Below are 14,716 nucleotides of genomic sequence, written 5' to 3' on the forward strand. Positions count from 1 at the left end.
TTTTGTTAGTAATGACCCGTTGCTGTTGGGACTGCGTTGTTGAAATAACTGGCTAGCAACTGGGTGCTTTAGTTCCACGGAAGGATGCCTTGTTCTGCAGTTGCTGTTAGGGGAAGGAGGAGTCAGAGATTTTTGTCCTGTGTGGCAGCGCTTGGACTCAACCTGTTCCCCAGTGATACAGAATTTCCATAGCTAATGATTCTCAAACAAGAACACTCTAACCCTGACCCCTATGTGTATCATCATCTGTAGCATTTCCATTGATCATAGCTGCCATGTTCAGTCAGAGAGAGTGAATTTGTCTATGAAATAATGTTGGTCTAGCCCAGGGGTGGGCAAACTATGGCCCAGGGACGGCATCTGGCCTTTCAGATGTTTTAATCCGTCCCTCAAGCTCCCGCCAGGAAGCAGAGTCCAGGGCTTGCCCTGCTCCAGCCAGGGAGTGGGGTTGGGGGCTTGTCCACCCCTGGTCGAGCCCATTCAGGGATTTAGAGAGAGAGGCTAGTACCAAAACTGTATCAGCACTCAGACCATAGTTGTCACTAGCAATATCTTGAACTAACTTCCTTCCGTCCAGATTCCCATTTCCTTGAGAGTACAGTAGCAGGGATACAGCATTGTTTCCATTTTAATATGGAACCCTTAATTACTTAGTATAATAATTTTTATACTAAATCTAAGAAACTTCTAGTTTTACTTTTCAGTTCTCTTGCACCCCAACTGGCTTTTTAAAAATTATGCATATTCACTATCTTCTCTAATATGGGACAATGCAGGGAACTGACAGGCTGGCTGGCAGTAGGTAACTAAGGGTGACCCTCTATCATAATTTATGATTGTTTGGGGAGAGTGTAGGAACTGACTTACATTCGTTTCTATTCACCTCTTGCATCAAGACTTCACATTGTGAATCCAATCTGTGAGAATGTTGGTGGTAATCAGCCTACAGGCAAATCCTGCAGACACTTGCAAGGCAGTGGTGCAGTGTAGCCAGCCAATAACATAAAAATGTACAGAGAAGCAGTCTTGGCAGCAAACATCTCCCGAGTTACAAGAGTCAATAGGCACTGAGATGAGACTGAAAACAGCCTTTTGTTCCCCTAAATCTATTCATAATGAAGCCAGCTTGAGCCACTGCCTCATACTACTGCTTTTATTAAACATATGTGAAGCTCACCACTGGGAGAGGAAGGGATAAAAAAAGGCGTTTTAAAGAGAAAGATGCAGGACATTCTAATGAACAGCACTTAAACAAATAGTCCCACTGGGGTGTTTGTCAAGTTCTGCTGAGCTGTACTGATATTCATAATTCGTAACATGCTGCCACATGCTAAGAAAATTCCTGTTACCTTCAAGCCTGGGGCAGCCACAAACAACAAACAAAATAATTACACAGAAATCTTACCCTTCAAAACAATTCAGATATCTGAAAGAAAAATAAAAGGCAATTTGTGTTCCAAATGGAACAATATTTCCATTTTGTCTTAACTTTCACACCAAGCTCCTTTCAAGCAGCGCTTCCATATTTACATTTCTATGGTCAAACTACTATAGCTTTGCTACTCTAATCAGGCCTCTGTGGTGACAGCTCATTACATTCAACCAGTAATGCTCTGATTCTAGCAGCCATCCTACAAGAATTTGAATTTAGTTCAGAAACAAGGGAGCTTTCTGATTTTTATGCTGTTTCAATATGAATGTTTATTTTGTAAGGATTTAATTTCATATTGCACACAATTTTCAGAATATGGGATCATTAGTTTCCCTCTAGATTTGTTACTCTGGAGACTTGGATTCAAATAATAATAAACACAAATGGAAATGAATTTGGGGATGATATCTTTTTAGTCCTCATTTGTCCTTGTCGCCACTGTACTGTACTCTTTTTGATTCTGATTCAGGAGCCTAGGTGTAAAGTAACAAGTGATGTAGGTCAGGCTTGCAGTGCATTGGGAGAGCAAGGTGGGGAGTCTGGCCTGAAATGCATTGGTGTTAAGGGGATGTGTGTCTAAAATTGGAATAACAAGGGGGGTGCAGGTTAGAATTTAGGCCCCTTGGCAGAGGTTTCTGGAAGCACCACATGACTTGCCTAGCATGGCCCTACAATTCAGGGCTGAGATGGATTGAAAGTACTTCTTTGGAAAAAGCTTCAATATCTCCTTCCCACTCTATGGGTCAACCATAGACAGTGCTATCCTATAGTTACAGATTGGGGAGTTAAAAACAAAATTACACAAATGAAACTAGTTATTTATAATTAATAGGCATAGTCTAATAAAATGAGACCTTTGTCTTTCTCTTCCTCCTTTCTTAAGATATTTCTCTGCTTCACTTTGAAGCTTGTTAAAACTTTTTTTTTTTGGTTTAAAATGCAAGTCCTCCTCCTCCAATGGACCAGCGAGTACAAGGGGGCCCATTTTCCCTCTGGGAAATGCAAGCACTCAATTCATGGGAACATATAAATTGCTTTCATATTTCCAATACAGTCAGTCCATAATCTCTCCATTCTTTTTTTTTCCACATGAACTTTGACATTTTCAAATACTTTTGCATTATAGTACAGAATTTTGTTCATCTGTTCTAATTACAGAACTTCCTTATGGCTGGGAGAAAATAGAAGACCCTCAATACGGAACATACTACGTCGAGTAAGTGTTTACACCAGTTATTCACTTCATGTGGACATCAGATATGGTAGAGAACAATGAAACAGTTTTCAAGTATCAGAGGGGTAGCCGTGTTAGTCTGGATCTGTAAAAGCAGCAAAGAATCCTGTGGCACCTTATAGGCTAACAGACGTTTTGGAGCATGAGCTTTCCTGGGAGAATACCCACTTCGTCAGAATCTGACGAAGTGGGTATTCACCCACGAAAGCTCATGCTCCAAAATGTCTGTTAGTCTATGAGGTGCCACAGGATTCTTTGCTGCTTTTAATGAAACAGTTATGTAATAAATGCAAATTGTAATGCAGCTAATTTAATGACTTTGTATCCAATGACTATATAAATTAAGGGCCAGTTCTGGTGGCTGTAACTGAGTTGTGCACTATTCCTATGAGTTAATATGTAAGATGATGATGTGTGTAGCTTCCCTTCGCACTAACTGAGATACATCCATCTATCATCTGAAGGGGAGGAATAAAGCAGTAACCACTTCGCTGGGCTGGAAACCAGAAAGCAGCAAGTAAGCAGTAGGATTCACTTTGCCTCACAAATGTCTGTGATTTTTCTTGTATAACTAAGAATTAGAGTAGTTGTTACAACAGTAACTTTATCTGGCATTAATGACTTTGCCCAAGTGGTTGAATCTCTTTCTTAACATCCTTATTCTAATAACTGAAGATGCTGAAAGTTGTATGTTTTAAAGAGATCAGAGCATCACTCTGTTCTGAAATACCTTTAAAATGGAGCCTCTCGAGTAAAACACGTGATATTCACAAACCAGCAGGAAATTGCTTTCCCCTCATCCTTGGGCTCCAAAGCAGTACCATGTAGCAGAAAATCCCTAACTGGGCTTGCTTATTCTTCTTCAACTCAGGCTGAATGAAAACCACCTTCAATCATCAAGAGAAAAATTAGCAGAGAATTGAAAATATTAGCATTTGTTTGAAAAATGTTAGAGAGATCTCTGCAGAGCCAGCACTGTTGTTTTAATATTGTCCAGGTTAATAAATATTTTGATACTTCAGCTCTGCTTTCATATTTCAGAGTTTAGCAACAAAGGCAATAAATACCATGGATATATGGAAGCAGCATCCATTTCGTGTCAGGAAAAGAAATAAATTTGCTTTGCTAAGCCGTTCTCTTATTGCCCAATATTATGGTCTACAGCGGCTCTTTTTAAATCTGCGAAGTTGTGTTAAAATAGATAATATGCTTATTACTCAGAGTTCATCCTATCACTCCAAAAGCAGCCTCAAAAGTCAAGGCTGAATTGTACAGTTGTTTAGTTTCTGTTTTGAGTATTGAGAAATTAGTAGTTGGAATATGCTTCAAAGGGTTAATCTTTGAGCTCCTCATGAGGAGATGGTTGGTCCTGCCCCTGAACAGGAAACTGGCATTGTTCTGAATAACTAGTTACCAAGATACTTGAACATTTTTAACCAGTTTTTTTTCCTGCTGTGTTAGTTGAAATTCCTTTGGTTTTGATAATCTGATTTTTCATCATAATTGTTTTCTTTTAATTTTTTTCTGTTTAGATACTGAAAATAGATTACTCATTTTCACTTTCTTTGCTCTCATGAATTAGCACAATGCTGTTGTGTTTGAGTTGCACACACTACAGGGGAACAAGCTATTAAGATTAGGCTTTGTATAACTTTTTTAAAATTAAATGTTAGTTCTCAATTGTAGTTACCCTTTGAGAGACAGGAGCAGAATATATGGACTTCTGTAATTTAATGGATGTGGTGCTGACTCTTAAATATATATACACTAGAATTTGGACAGTCACAAGGGAATGAAGATTTACCACCACCCCAAAACACTTAAGTTTTTTTCAACATTGAGCTGTCCTTTTATATTTACCCTTTTGCTGAAATGAAGCAATGTGAGCTTACACGTTGCAACATTCTTTCATACAGTATGTTAATCATTATTGGGGATCTGACAACATTTGGCAATTTAATCAAGGAGAATTTTGCTGTGCTAAGGCAGTATCTCAAAGTTTGGGGTTTTCTTGGGTTTGAACTTTTTATTAATGCAAAGTTACAATAAAATGTTAACATATTACATTGCATATTACTTATTCAGGATCAGGTTAATATTCATAGAACCCGACTAAAGGAGCTGGCTTGCTGGCTGGGGAGCCCTCCTTCATTCAGAAATGTGGTCACCCATCTTCTTTTTGGCACTTCTCTTGTGTACATACTTGGTGTGAAAGCTTTTCCATTACAAAGACAGTCCACATTACTATACCAGAATTCCATAGGAGAAGTCACATTTTTCAAATAATATGCAATATGAAGTTTTGCTGCTAACAATAAAAAGGAATTAATTTGTCTTTCTGTTTTAACAAGTAGGTCCTTTACAAGAGCATTACGTAAGCAGATCAGGGGATCTCTGGGAAGCTGGCCCTTTTTTTTATAAGGTTAATCTCTTTAATTTCCTCTGCAATCCATTGAATTTCTGGACACAACCACCACATGTGCAAGTATGTTCCCCTATCCCTGCAATCCCTCCAATAGAGTGCCTCCCTAGTAGCAAAAATACAGTGAATCCTAACTGGAGTCAATTACCAACTATACAGTCATTTGTAAAAGTTTTCTTTGTGAGCTACACAAATTGAAAATATATATCCGCTTTCCCATATAGAGACCCATTCATCTAGATCAGTTTCTTTGTCCAGATCTCTCTATCTTTTCATCTGGGTTGTTTTCCTATCAACATCTTTTTCAATCAAAATTGAATACATCTTAGAAATTAAACCCTTTGTTCCAGCTTGCACCTGGGTCAACTCCTCAGATATGTTTAAAGATCTAGATAGAACTGTCTTGTATCCAGATTTCACAATAAGGTGTTTTGACTTATAAATACTGATACAGGATCTCTCTAATATTTACTTTATTACATATGTCTTGGTATGATGATAAATCAGGACCCTGGAACAGCAGTCCAAATTGAGGAATATCAGCTCTTACCCAGAATGAATAATCACTTTGATATTTCCTAAAAATACATTCATGATTATTAATGAAAATAGCTAAGGGAGAGGGCTTGGCGACAGGAATTTTAAAAAGCTACGGTGGGCTGGATGAATGGGTGGCTTTTATTTTTGGTGATCTAAATTTCTTTTGAACCCAACAGTTACTATAAATATATCTCTAACCCGATATAACACTGTCCTCAGGAGCCAAAAAATCTTACTGCGTTATAGGTGACTCTGCGTTATATCAAACTTGCTTTGATCCGCTGAAGTGCACAGCCCTGCCCCCCTGGACCGCTGCTTTACCACGTTATATCTGAATTTGTGTTATATCGGGATAGAGGTGTGATTGTATTTGGGCTACAGTCTTATTTGAGCTTTACCCAGTGTTTGGATGGTCAGTTAATCCTGTTGATCATATCTTTTAATTGCGGTGCATAATAATAAGAAGCCAAATTAGGGAATGTTCATCCACCCGACTTTGTAGACTTACACAGAACTTTAGAACTCACCCTTTGTCTTTTATGAGTCCCATATGAATTTTAATAGTGCATCTTGATCTGTTTTTAAATGTCATGTTGGGGATACCAGTAGGGGAATGCACTGAAACAAAAATAGTAACTTGGGGAGGACATTCATCTTTACTGAGGCTACACTATCTAGCCAAGAAATTTCATATTTGTTCCATTTCTCCAAATCTTTTATTTTATGCCACAGTGGAAGGTAATTAGCTTTAAAAAGATGTTTGTTTCTCCACAATATTTATTCCTAAATATTTTCAAGATTCCTTTATCCATTTAAATTTTATATAGGTGACAACAGTTTGTTTTGACCTTTGGGAATATTAATTTCTAAAATTCCAGATTTATCAGTTTTTGATGCCTGATACCAGCTCAAATTCCAACACCAGCTGTTCTATAATTTTTAATTATGCTTCTGGATCCTGCAAATATAATAGGATATTGTCAGCATATAACAGCACTTTTTGTTCTAAACTTGAAGACATTATGATGTCTTTACCAAGGGGCTGTTTCTCTCATGTATTGCAAATGACTACATTGCCAGAATAAACAATGGAGGGGCAGCCCTGTCTTATACCCCTAGACAAATTAAAAGGAGGAGATTGAAGTATACAGGCCAATATATGAGTATAAAACTGGTTTCCAAAATCTGTCTGAGGTTCTCCCACTGCAAAGATTGATGGTTTCTCAACATCCAACAAAAGCAGTGCATAAGAATTGCTAAAATTAACACTATAGATGAAATTCAGAGTTCTTCTGACATTACCAGAGATGCCTGCCAGCAATGAACCCACCCAGGGTGAACACATTTGGGCAAGATGACACTCAGTCTGTGCTAGCACCTTGGCATAAACTTTAACATTTGTATTAATTAAAGAAATAGATCAGTATGATTCACAGTTGGCAAGACCTTTTCTTTGTTTAGGAATGACCACAATTTTTGCTGCTTTCCATGAATCTGGAATCTTGTTCCTCTGCAATCTTCAGTTAAAATAGGGATCAACACTTGCTTTTGGAGCTCTGTTATACTCCCCAGAAAACATATTGGGACCTGGAGGTTTATTAGATTTTAAATTCTTAATTACAGTTTCTACAGCAATTTACCAATCAAGAGCTGCCAAATCCTCCTCAGAGGTGAGGTAGCCTCACACTTCTCCATTACTGTTTATAAATTCAGGATTTGGATGTTCTGAAGTGTACGAAGTGTGGGAAAAGTTAACTAAGATTTCAGCAATCTCTTTAATGGCAGTTATTAAATCTCCTTTTTTATTTCTAATCAGAGGGATGGCTGACTTAACAGTTTCTTTTTAAAAAAACTTTCTGGCTAAAGACCTATCAGTTTTATTGTCCTTTTCATAATAATTTTTTGGGGGAGGGATAGCTCAGTGGTTTGAGCATTGGCCTGCTAAACCCAGGGTTGAGAGTTCAGTCCTTGAGGGGGCCACTTAGGGATCTGGGGCAAAATCAGTACTTGGTCCTGCTAGTGAAGGCAGGGGGCTGGACTCATGACCTTTCAGGGTCCCTTTCAGCTCTGAGATAGGTATATCGCCATATATTATATTTATTATTATAAGCTTGTCCTCGTTTGGGAGCATATTCGTTGGTTACGGTGAGAAGTTTACCTTTCAAGGACCCCTTAATTAAAATATAACTGCCCTCTGTATAAGTTGTACTGCAACAATAAAAGGGAAGTGTTTAGCCAAGTGTTGCCAACCCTTTTCTACTAGATTGCCCTCTAGAGACATATGGTAGATATGTCCAAGCAGTATTCAATTTATCATTTTTCTTCAAGTGAGCTTCCAACCAATAGATTTATATTAGGAAAATCCTCTTTCAGTGAGCAGAATACCCTTTTCCTTGTGTTGGATTTTTGTTCAGCCCCTTAGTGTTAATAGTCATGACATTAGCAAACTCTCCCATGAGTATCAAGTCTGCTCTCGCCCGGTGTGTTACCCTTTGCTAAAATCAGTGACATGTACATCCCACCCCCCACCCCCCTTCCAGATGCCAGGTCTCTATTACATTTGCACCTCTTCTTTAGATAGGACATTTTAGAAAGAGTTCATATTAGACACACCAGTAATTTTAAAACTCACACATATGTTGCTTTCTCTTTTTAAAAACCTATATTGTGGTACCATAATCCTGAATCTGACTTGCTGTAAATTTTTTAATTGAGCCCTGTTTTTATTAATATAATGTTTTCTGTTAAGACACATAACAATATTTAATATCTCTTTTTGTTCTCTTATCCCGTTTCCCTCCCTCCCTCCCTCCCTCCGCATTCCGCCATGGCCACCTGGTCCCTTGAAGCCTGGCCTTTGGTTAATTCTTCTATCAGCATATTAATTCTGTGCTGGGGTGTGTGGGGAAGTGTAGTGTGTGTGTGTGTGTGTAAGAACCAAGCCTTATCTAATCTGATCAAACATCTTTCTAACACTAGGTGTTAGGAGTTTATTATACCATCAATTACTTCACATATTCTTAAAATTTTCCACTCTACCTGACCCTTCTCCAATCAATATAAATTTTAGAATGTTTGTGATAACTCTGAAGTCAAACTTACTTCACTGGTTTGATCTGATTCTCCTATTTCATTATTAACTTTTGTTATAATCTAATATAAATAACAATAGTAAATTAACTATATTATACTCCGTAAGCATGCTATATCCACATAAGCTATCCTGAGTGCTACCCAGCCCATCTTCCATTCCATCTATTCCTTTTTTCATTATAACCACATGGATAGAATATCCATTAATTCATTTTGTTCTTCTGGATCTAGATGGTTTATTCTGATTTCACAGTCCGTCCTTTTGTCTTGACGATATCTTTTTGAGCTGTTCAGGTTCTCTTTGATCTCACTGATTCCTAGTGATTTCTGGGAAAGCCTTTGACCCTATTCAGATTGTTCTGGAATTGATTTACCCATTCCCATTTTTGTAAGTATCTGTTCCCCTTTTTTTGGATCTGAGTTAGATGCATAGGTCCTTCCATTTAAAGAACAGTCTAAATGGGAACCCTGATTTGTATTTTATATTGTTCTATCCAAGAAGTGTGGTCACCTGGTATAGTTCTTTGATTTTTAAAGGTTGAGGTTACCAGATATGGGAAAATTTGTATGGGTTGGTTAAGAATCATCAGTGAGTCAGCTCTCTCCCTCGTTGCCCTGAGAATTTTATCTTTGTCTTGGTAGTGGTATAGACAAGATAATCACATCTTTTAGCCTGGAGCTTGCTGGGAGCCTGGGGAAAAGGGATCTGTGAGCCCTCCCAATATGAGTGCGATAAATATTGCCCAGTTTTAATATGTCATGGGAAATATTGTCCACATGTCCAACAGATTTTTTCCTTCAGTCTCCTCTGGAATATATTTAATCCTTAAGTAATTCTTGTATTCTCTGTTTTCCATGACCTCCAGCTTTAATTCTAATTTTTCCTCTTTGTTCAGTAGTTTGTTTTTTCAGTTAGATTAATAATGCTGTCCAATTGGTTCTTTAATCCTGCTTCCACATCTAATATGTTCCCATTAATTTCATTTTTGTATCTTTTTTGTAAGCCTGGAACTCTTCCCTCCTGTCCTTATTCATCTTTTTGATTTCTTACAGCAGGTCCTTCCAGTCAGCCTCAGTGACTGGTGCTTCTCCACCTGCCTCCATTAATTTGTTTGTTGGCAGGAAAGTTACTCTCTTGTTTTGGGATGGGGAGGGGAAAAGGATTTCTTTTGGAGGATTTTGGAGGATCTTCTATTGGAGGATTTATTTCTTTTCCCAGACATCTAGATTTTGTCTTTTCTCCTTGCCTGTTGTGCCTCTTTCAAGATGACTGCTACCACACTCTCTCTGTTCGTCTGAGCTTTCCAAAATGGCCACTGCTATATTTCCTCCCCCAGCCACAATAGTATAATTTTATTTTATTTAAATCTTTTTGCACTCACCCACTCTCTGCACAGGATAAGGAATCCAGTTCAGTGTCTCCAAGCTCAGAGTCATTTTAGTATGTTCTTTAGGCTGATTGCCCTGGATTCTGTTGCTGTGTTTCCTCTCCCAGAGCCTGGGATCTACCAGCTCTCTTCAGCCTTGTTTTATTTTTCTTCTCAAAACTGGCTCCATGGGTATAGTGATTCATATTTAAAGCACAGAACAGTGGCTTCACATTGGCTTGGTCATTTTTATCATCTTAAATTGTTTTCATTGATTCCCCCTTTCTTGCAGAGAACTGCATTAACCCAGCAACCCTGTAATCTTCTCCCCACCCCCCAGTTTTGTTTCTCAAGGCTGCAGCTTTGGAGGACTAACTGGAACTGTGATGCTTTGCATTATGTAACTTTCTCTTCTGTGTACTCCTGTTAGTACACAACTGGTTAACTGCTTCCTGCATACGTGACATAATGTGGAATTTATGGCAAATGAAATAAATGTTTTCCCAGTACAAAGCTGCTAAAAACCAGACTTCAACAGATTTTGCTGTGGATGCTGAATTTTTCTTCCCGTCCAACACCACGTTCGATTTAGCAGGATGTCCAGTTCTCATTGTCTGGTGTGTGTGCTTTTTGAAGACCATCAAAAATTACTTGTGCATAGATTTCAGAACCAAACACAAATTAAATTTAAACTTGAAATTTAAACATGCAGTGAGTGCATGGGAGGTATCAGTTGGTGTCGGGTGTTGATTCCAAGGGAACAGAGAAGAGAAGCTTGTTCTGTTGGATTGCTAATGTGAGTTGCTCCTACAGCCAGCTACGTTCACAGTCACAACAGGAGGAAGTAGGGAGATGGGCAATATTCCTTGCATATGCAGCAGCACAGTGGAGGGGTCAATTTGGGGTTCTGAAGCTTGCCCCACCTGCACTGATCCTCTCCTCTGCCATACCCTCCTGAATTAGTCTGGTGTACCCCAGGTTTGGGGAACACTACATTAGGCTCTCTTAAGAGATTGCCAATATGGCTGCCAATTATTGTCACTTGTGATGGGAACGTTTGCCAATGTGGCGCTGCACAAAACGTGCATACAAGGCACAGCACACAGTAAGCCTGGTATGACAATGACTTATAGTCACTGTAACTTTGTCCGTATTCAAACCAGCTTATCCAAAGGGAAAGGGCTTGTTCCTTAGTGCAAATCCCTGGGATATTCAGTCCCAACCAAAATGGAACATACTAGAGCAAGTTGCAACAGTTCCTGTAGTGCTCTAAGTACTCTACCCAAATGGAAAAAGTCAAGAAGTGCTCAGTGATTTTTAACAGCAAAGAACTGTGGTGATGTAAGAAATTTCCTAGGGCAGGCATGCTTTATGGTTGAGTAATTTATTAGATTTTCAAAATGCAGGCTGTACTGAGGGTACAGGTGAGCAGAGTTGGGTGCACTGTGGAGACACTGGCTTGATTTCCAGACTGTTGAAGTTTGCATCACCAGCACAGTAATCTGCAGTGAGTTGACTGATGGAGGTAAAGGTCTGCTACTTGAATGGTTGGTCCACAGAGCTCTTACTTTTAAACCAGATGGCTTCATTATTGTTACTGATAGTGACACCCACCAATGGCTTTGGTGGTTTTGATATGTGAAGGAGCATGGATGAAAATCTAAACTTGCGAATAAATAATTTTGATAGAAAATTTGGAGAAAAACTTGGTAGTACAGATTTCTGGCCCTTCTTAATACAATGATTTGTATAGAATTCTAATTGCTGGAAGCCCAGGGTGATTCACAACCTTCCTACTTCAGAGTTTTGTAGATTCATAAAACATGTTCATGAGCCATAATATTCCAGATCCCTGAGGCAGAAGTATTTTCTTCAGTAATTCTGTATGGGTCAGCAGTTCTGTTTTCTGGAGTGAGTTCAAAATAATCTTTTTGGCATGTTCATGTGTTTTTCGATGAAAAGCTATTAGGCGTTTATTTAGGATGGTGCATTCATTCAAATATGCTGTAGAAGAGATACTGCTTTACTCTTAGAAAGATTCCTTGTTCAGGAGATACTCATACCTGTTACATATTTTATTGTGTGCTTAATCCTAATCTATGAAGACAATGCTGTTTACAGTGTTCTTTATCATGTGAAGGAATATTTTAAGGCTTTGTGTTTTGGAGGAAGCTGAAGTATTAGGTTGCTTTGCTGGGATAATAAATCCTTGTTGATCACTTCTCCTATGCACACTTGACATAACTGCTCTTGCCTCTTCTGGCATGATAGAGAGTCTCCAGAGAATTAAGTAAAAATTCAATGACTGTCTGTTAAACAAGATACTAGAGGAGGGACATTTTGCACCTGAGAACCTTGCTACAAGAGACAACCCAGGGCAAAACTTCGTAGTTTACTTCAGAGTTCATATTTTATAAGCAGAAATATTCAAACTGCTATTGAAAAAATAGCTGAGCAAAAATAAGGATTATAAGGATTTAGTCAAAAATGATTCTTGAGAAAAACCTAAAATTCAATTTTTCCTCTTCTGTGCTTCATTCAGAGATACCCAGACACACACGTGTTACATTTCTGGTCTATAAAGCTAATCTGAAAGTTTGTTTGTTTTTAATTGAAAGCCTTTTAAAAAGGTTTTAATGTAGTTGGGGAACAAAGGCAAAAAAATATAATAGAAAGCGAAACTGAGATTTTGATGTGGACTGTTGAGCTTCTGGGTTTGTCATACAGTTAGAAAGTCCTCCAAGATTTTTGCATTAAAAGCACTGCATTATTTTCCAAGTAATCCTTAAATTATGAAATCAGAAATTGATAATCTTGCAGTGCCAATGCTCTTCTTCAGATGCTGCTCTGAAATTATTTGAAGATGGCTGCACCTGTATCTTAGCTGTTCAAAGTGATTTTCTTCCTAAATTCAGCTTTCCTTCAAAAAAATGAATTGCATAGGAGTAGTTCCATGTAGATGGCAAATTTAAAACGTATATCTGCATTCTGAATAACACACAGAGCAAGCAGCCCAAATAATGCTGCTTCATTGCACTAGCTTTTATAAATGAATTAGCTTTTAATAATTGCTGAAGACTCATAGAATATCAGGGTTGGAAAGGATCTCAGGAGGTCATCTAGTCCAACCCCCTGCTCAAAGCAGAACCAATCCCCAGCTAAATCATCCCAGCCAGGGCTTTCTCAAGCCTGACCTTAAAAACCTCTAAAGAAGGAGATTCCACTACCTCCCTAGGTAATCCATTCCAGTGCTTCACCACCCTCCTAGTGAAAAGCTTTTTCCTAATATCCAACCTAGACCTCTCACACTTCAACTTGAGACCCTTACTCCTTGTTCTGTCATCTGGTACCACTGAGAACAGTCTAGATCCATCTTCTTTGGAACCCCCTTTCAGGTAGTTGAAAGCAGCTATCAAATCCCCCTCATTTTTCTCTTCTGCAGACTAAACAATCCCAGTTTCCTCAGCCTCTCCTCATAAGTCATGTGCTCCAGACCCCTAATCATTTTTGTTGCCCTTCGCTGGACTGTCCCAATTTTTCTGCATCCTTCTTGTAGTGTGGGGCCCAGTAATGGACGCAGTACTCCAGATGAGACCTCACCAATGCCGAATAGAGGGGAATGATCACGTCCCTCAATCTGCTGGCAGTGCTCCTACTTATACAGCCCAAAATGCTGTTAGCCTTCTTGGCAACAAGGACACACTGTTGACTCGTATCCAGCTTCTTGTCCACTGTAACCCATAGGTCCTTTTCTGCAGAACTGCTGCCTAGCCAGTCGGTCCCTAATCTGTAGTAGTGCATTGAATTCTTTGGTCCTAAGTGCAGAACTCTGCACTTGTCCTTGTTAGACCTCATCCGATTTCTTTTGGCCCAATCCTCTAATTTGTCTAGGTCCCTCTGTATCCTGTCCCTACCCTCCAGAGTATCAATCATTTCTCCCAGTTTAGTGTCATCAGCAAACTTGCTGAGGGTGCAATCCACGCCATCCTCCAGATCTTTAATGAAGATACTGAACAAAACTGTCCCCAGGACCAACCCTTGGGGCACTCCACTTGTGACCGGCTGCCAACTAGAAATGGAGCCATTGATCACTAATCATTGAGCCCAATGATCTAGCCAGCTTTCTAGCCACCTTATAGTCCATTCATCCAGTCTATATTTCTTTAACTTGCTGGTAAGAATACTGTGGGATCTATGGTTTAAGAAAAATGTATATGGAAGGAGTTCTCTAAAATCTTATAGCATAATTGGAAAAACCCTATTGCTGCAGTGCACCATCGTAATGAAGTCTCCTCCAAAGTAAAGTTACCTGTGATGTCATACTACTACGAAATCCGTTTTCTTTCATCTTAGTACAACTCATTCAGCCACTATACATTCCTTAGCTCCCACGCACTGCTTGTGACGGGTCTGGGCCCTTTGGAGGATTAACTGAGTGCTAGGGATTAACTGGGTCAAGCTGTTCTGCCAGCTTGGGTCCCTTTTACCTGGCCTTGCTGGGTTAGGCTCACAAGCCTCTTCCAGCCAATCACACAGACAGGGCCATACCCAGCTGCACAGAAAGACAGAGATACACTCTGGAAAGATTCAACCTTTTGGGGCTTGCTCCAACACTCTGATGCCCAGTC

The 14,716-nt window shown here is 39.2% G+C and overlaps 1 protein-coding gene across 4 annotated transcripts in view; it reads left to right on the forward strand.

Annotated features, from left to right (window-relative positions):
• Positions 1 to 14,716, forward strand: part of MAGI3 (membrane associated guanylate kinase, WW and PDZ domain containing 3) — a 235,891-nt gene that overhangs the window by 141,816 nt on the left and 79,359 nt on the right. For all 4 annotated transcript variants that reach the window (XM_030561749.1, XM_030561750.1, XM_030561751.1 and 1 more), the window contains exon 7: positions 2,591 to 2,648. In XM_030561749.1, coding sequence (XP_030417609.1) covers positions 2,591 to 2,648 — 58 coding nt within the window. The remainder of the gene's footprint in view (positions 1 to 2,590; positions 2,649 to 14,716) is intronic.

The sequence above is a fragment of the Gopherus evgoodei genome, chromosome 4, assembly GCF_007399415.2.
Source record: "Gopherus evgoodei ecotype Sinaloan lineage chromosome 4, rGopEvg1_v1.p, whole genome shotgun sequence".
Classification (NCBI taxonomy): Eukaryota; Metazoa; Chordata; order Testudines; family Testudinidae; genus Gopherus; species Gopherus evgoodei.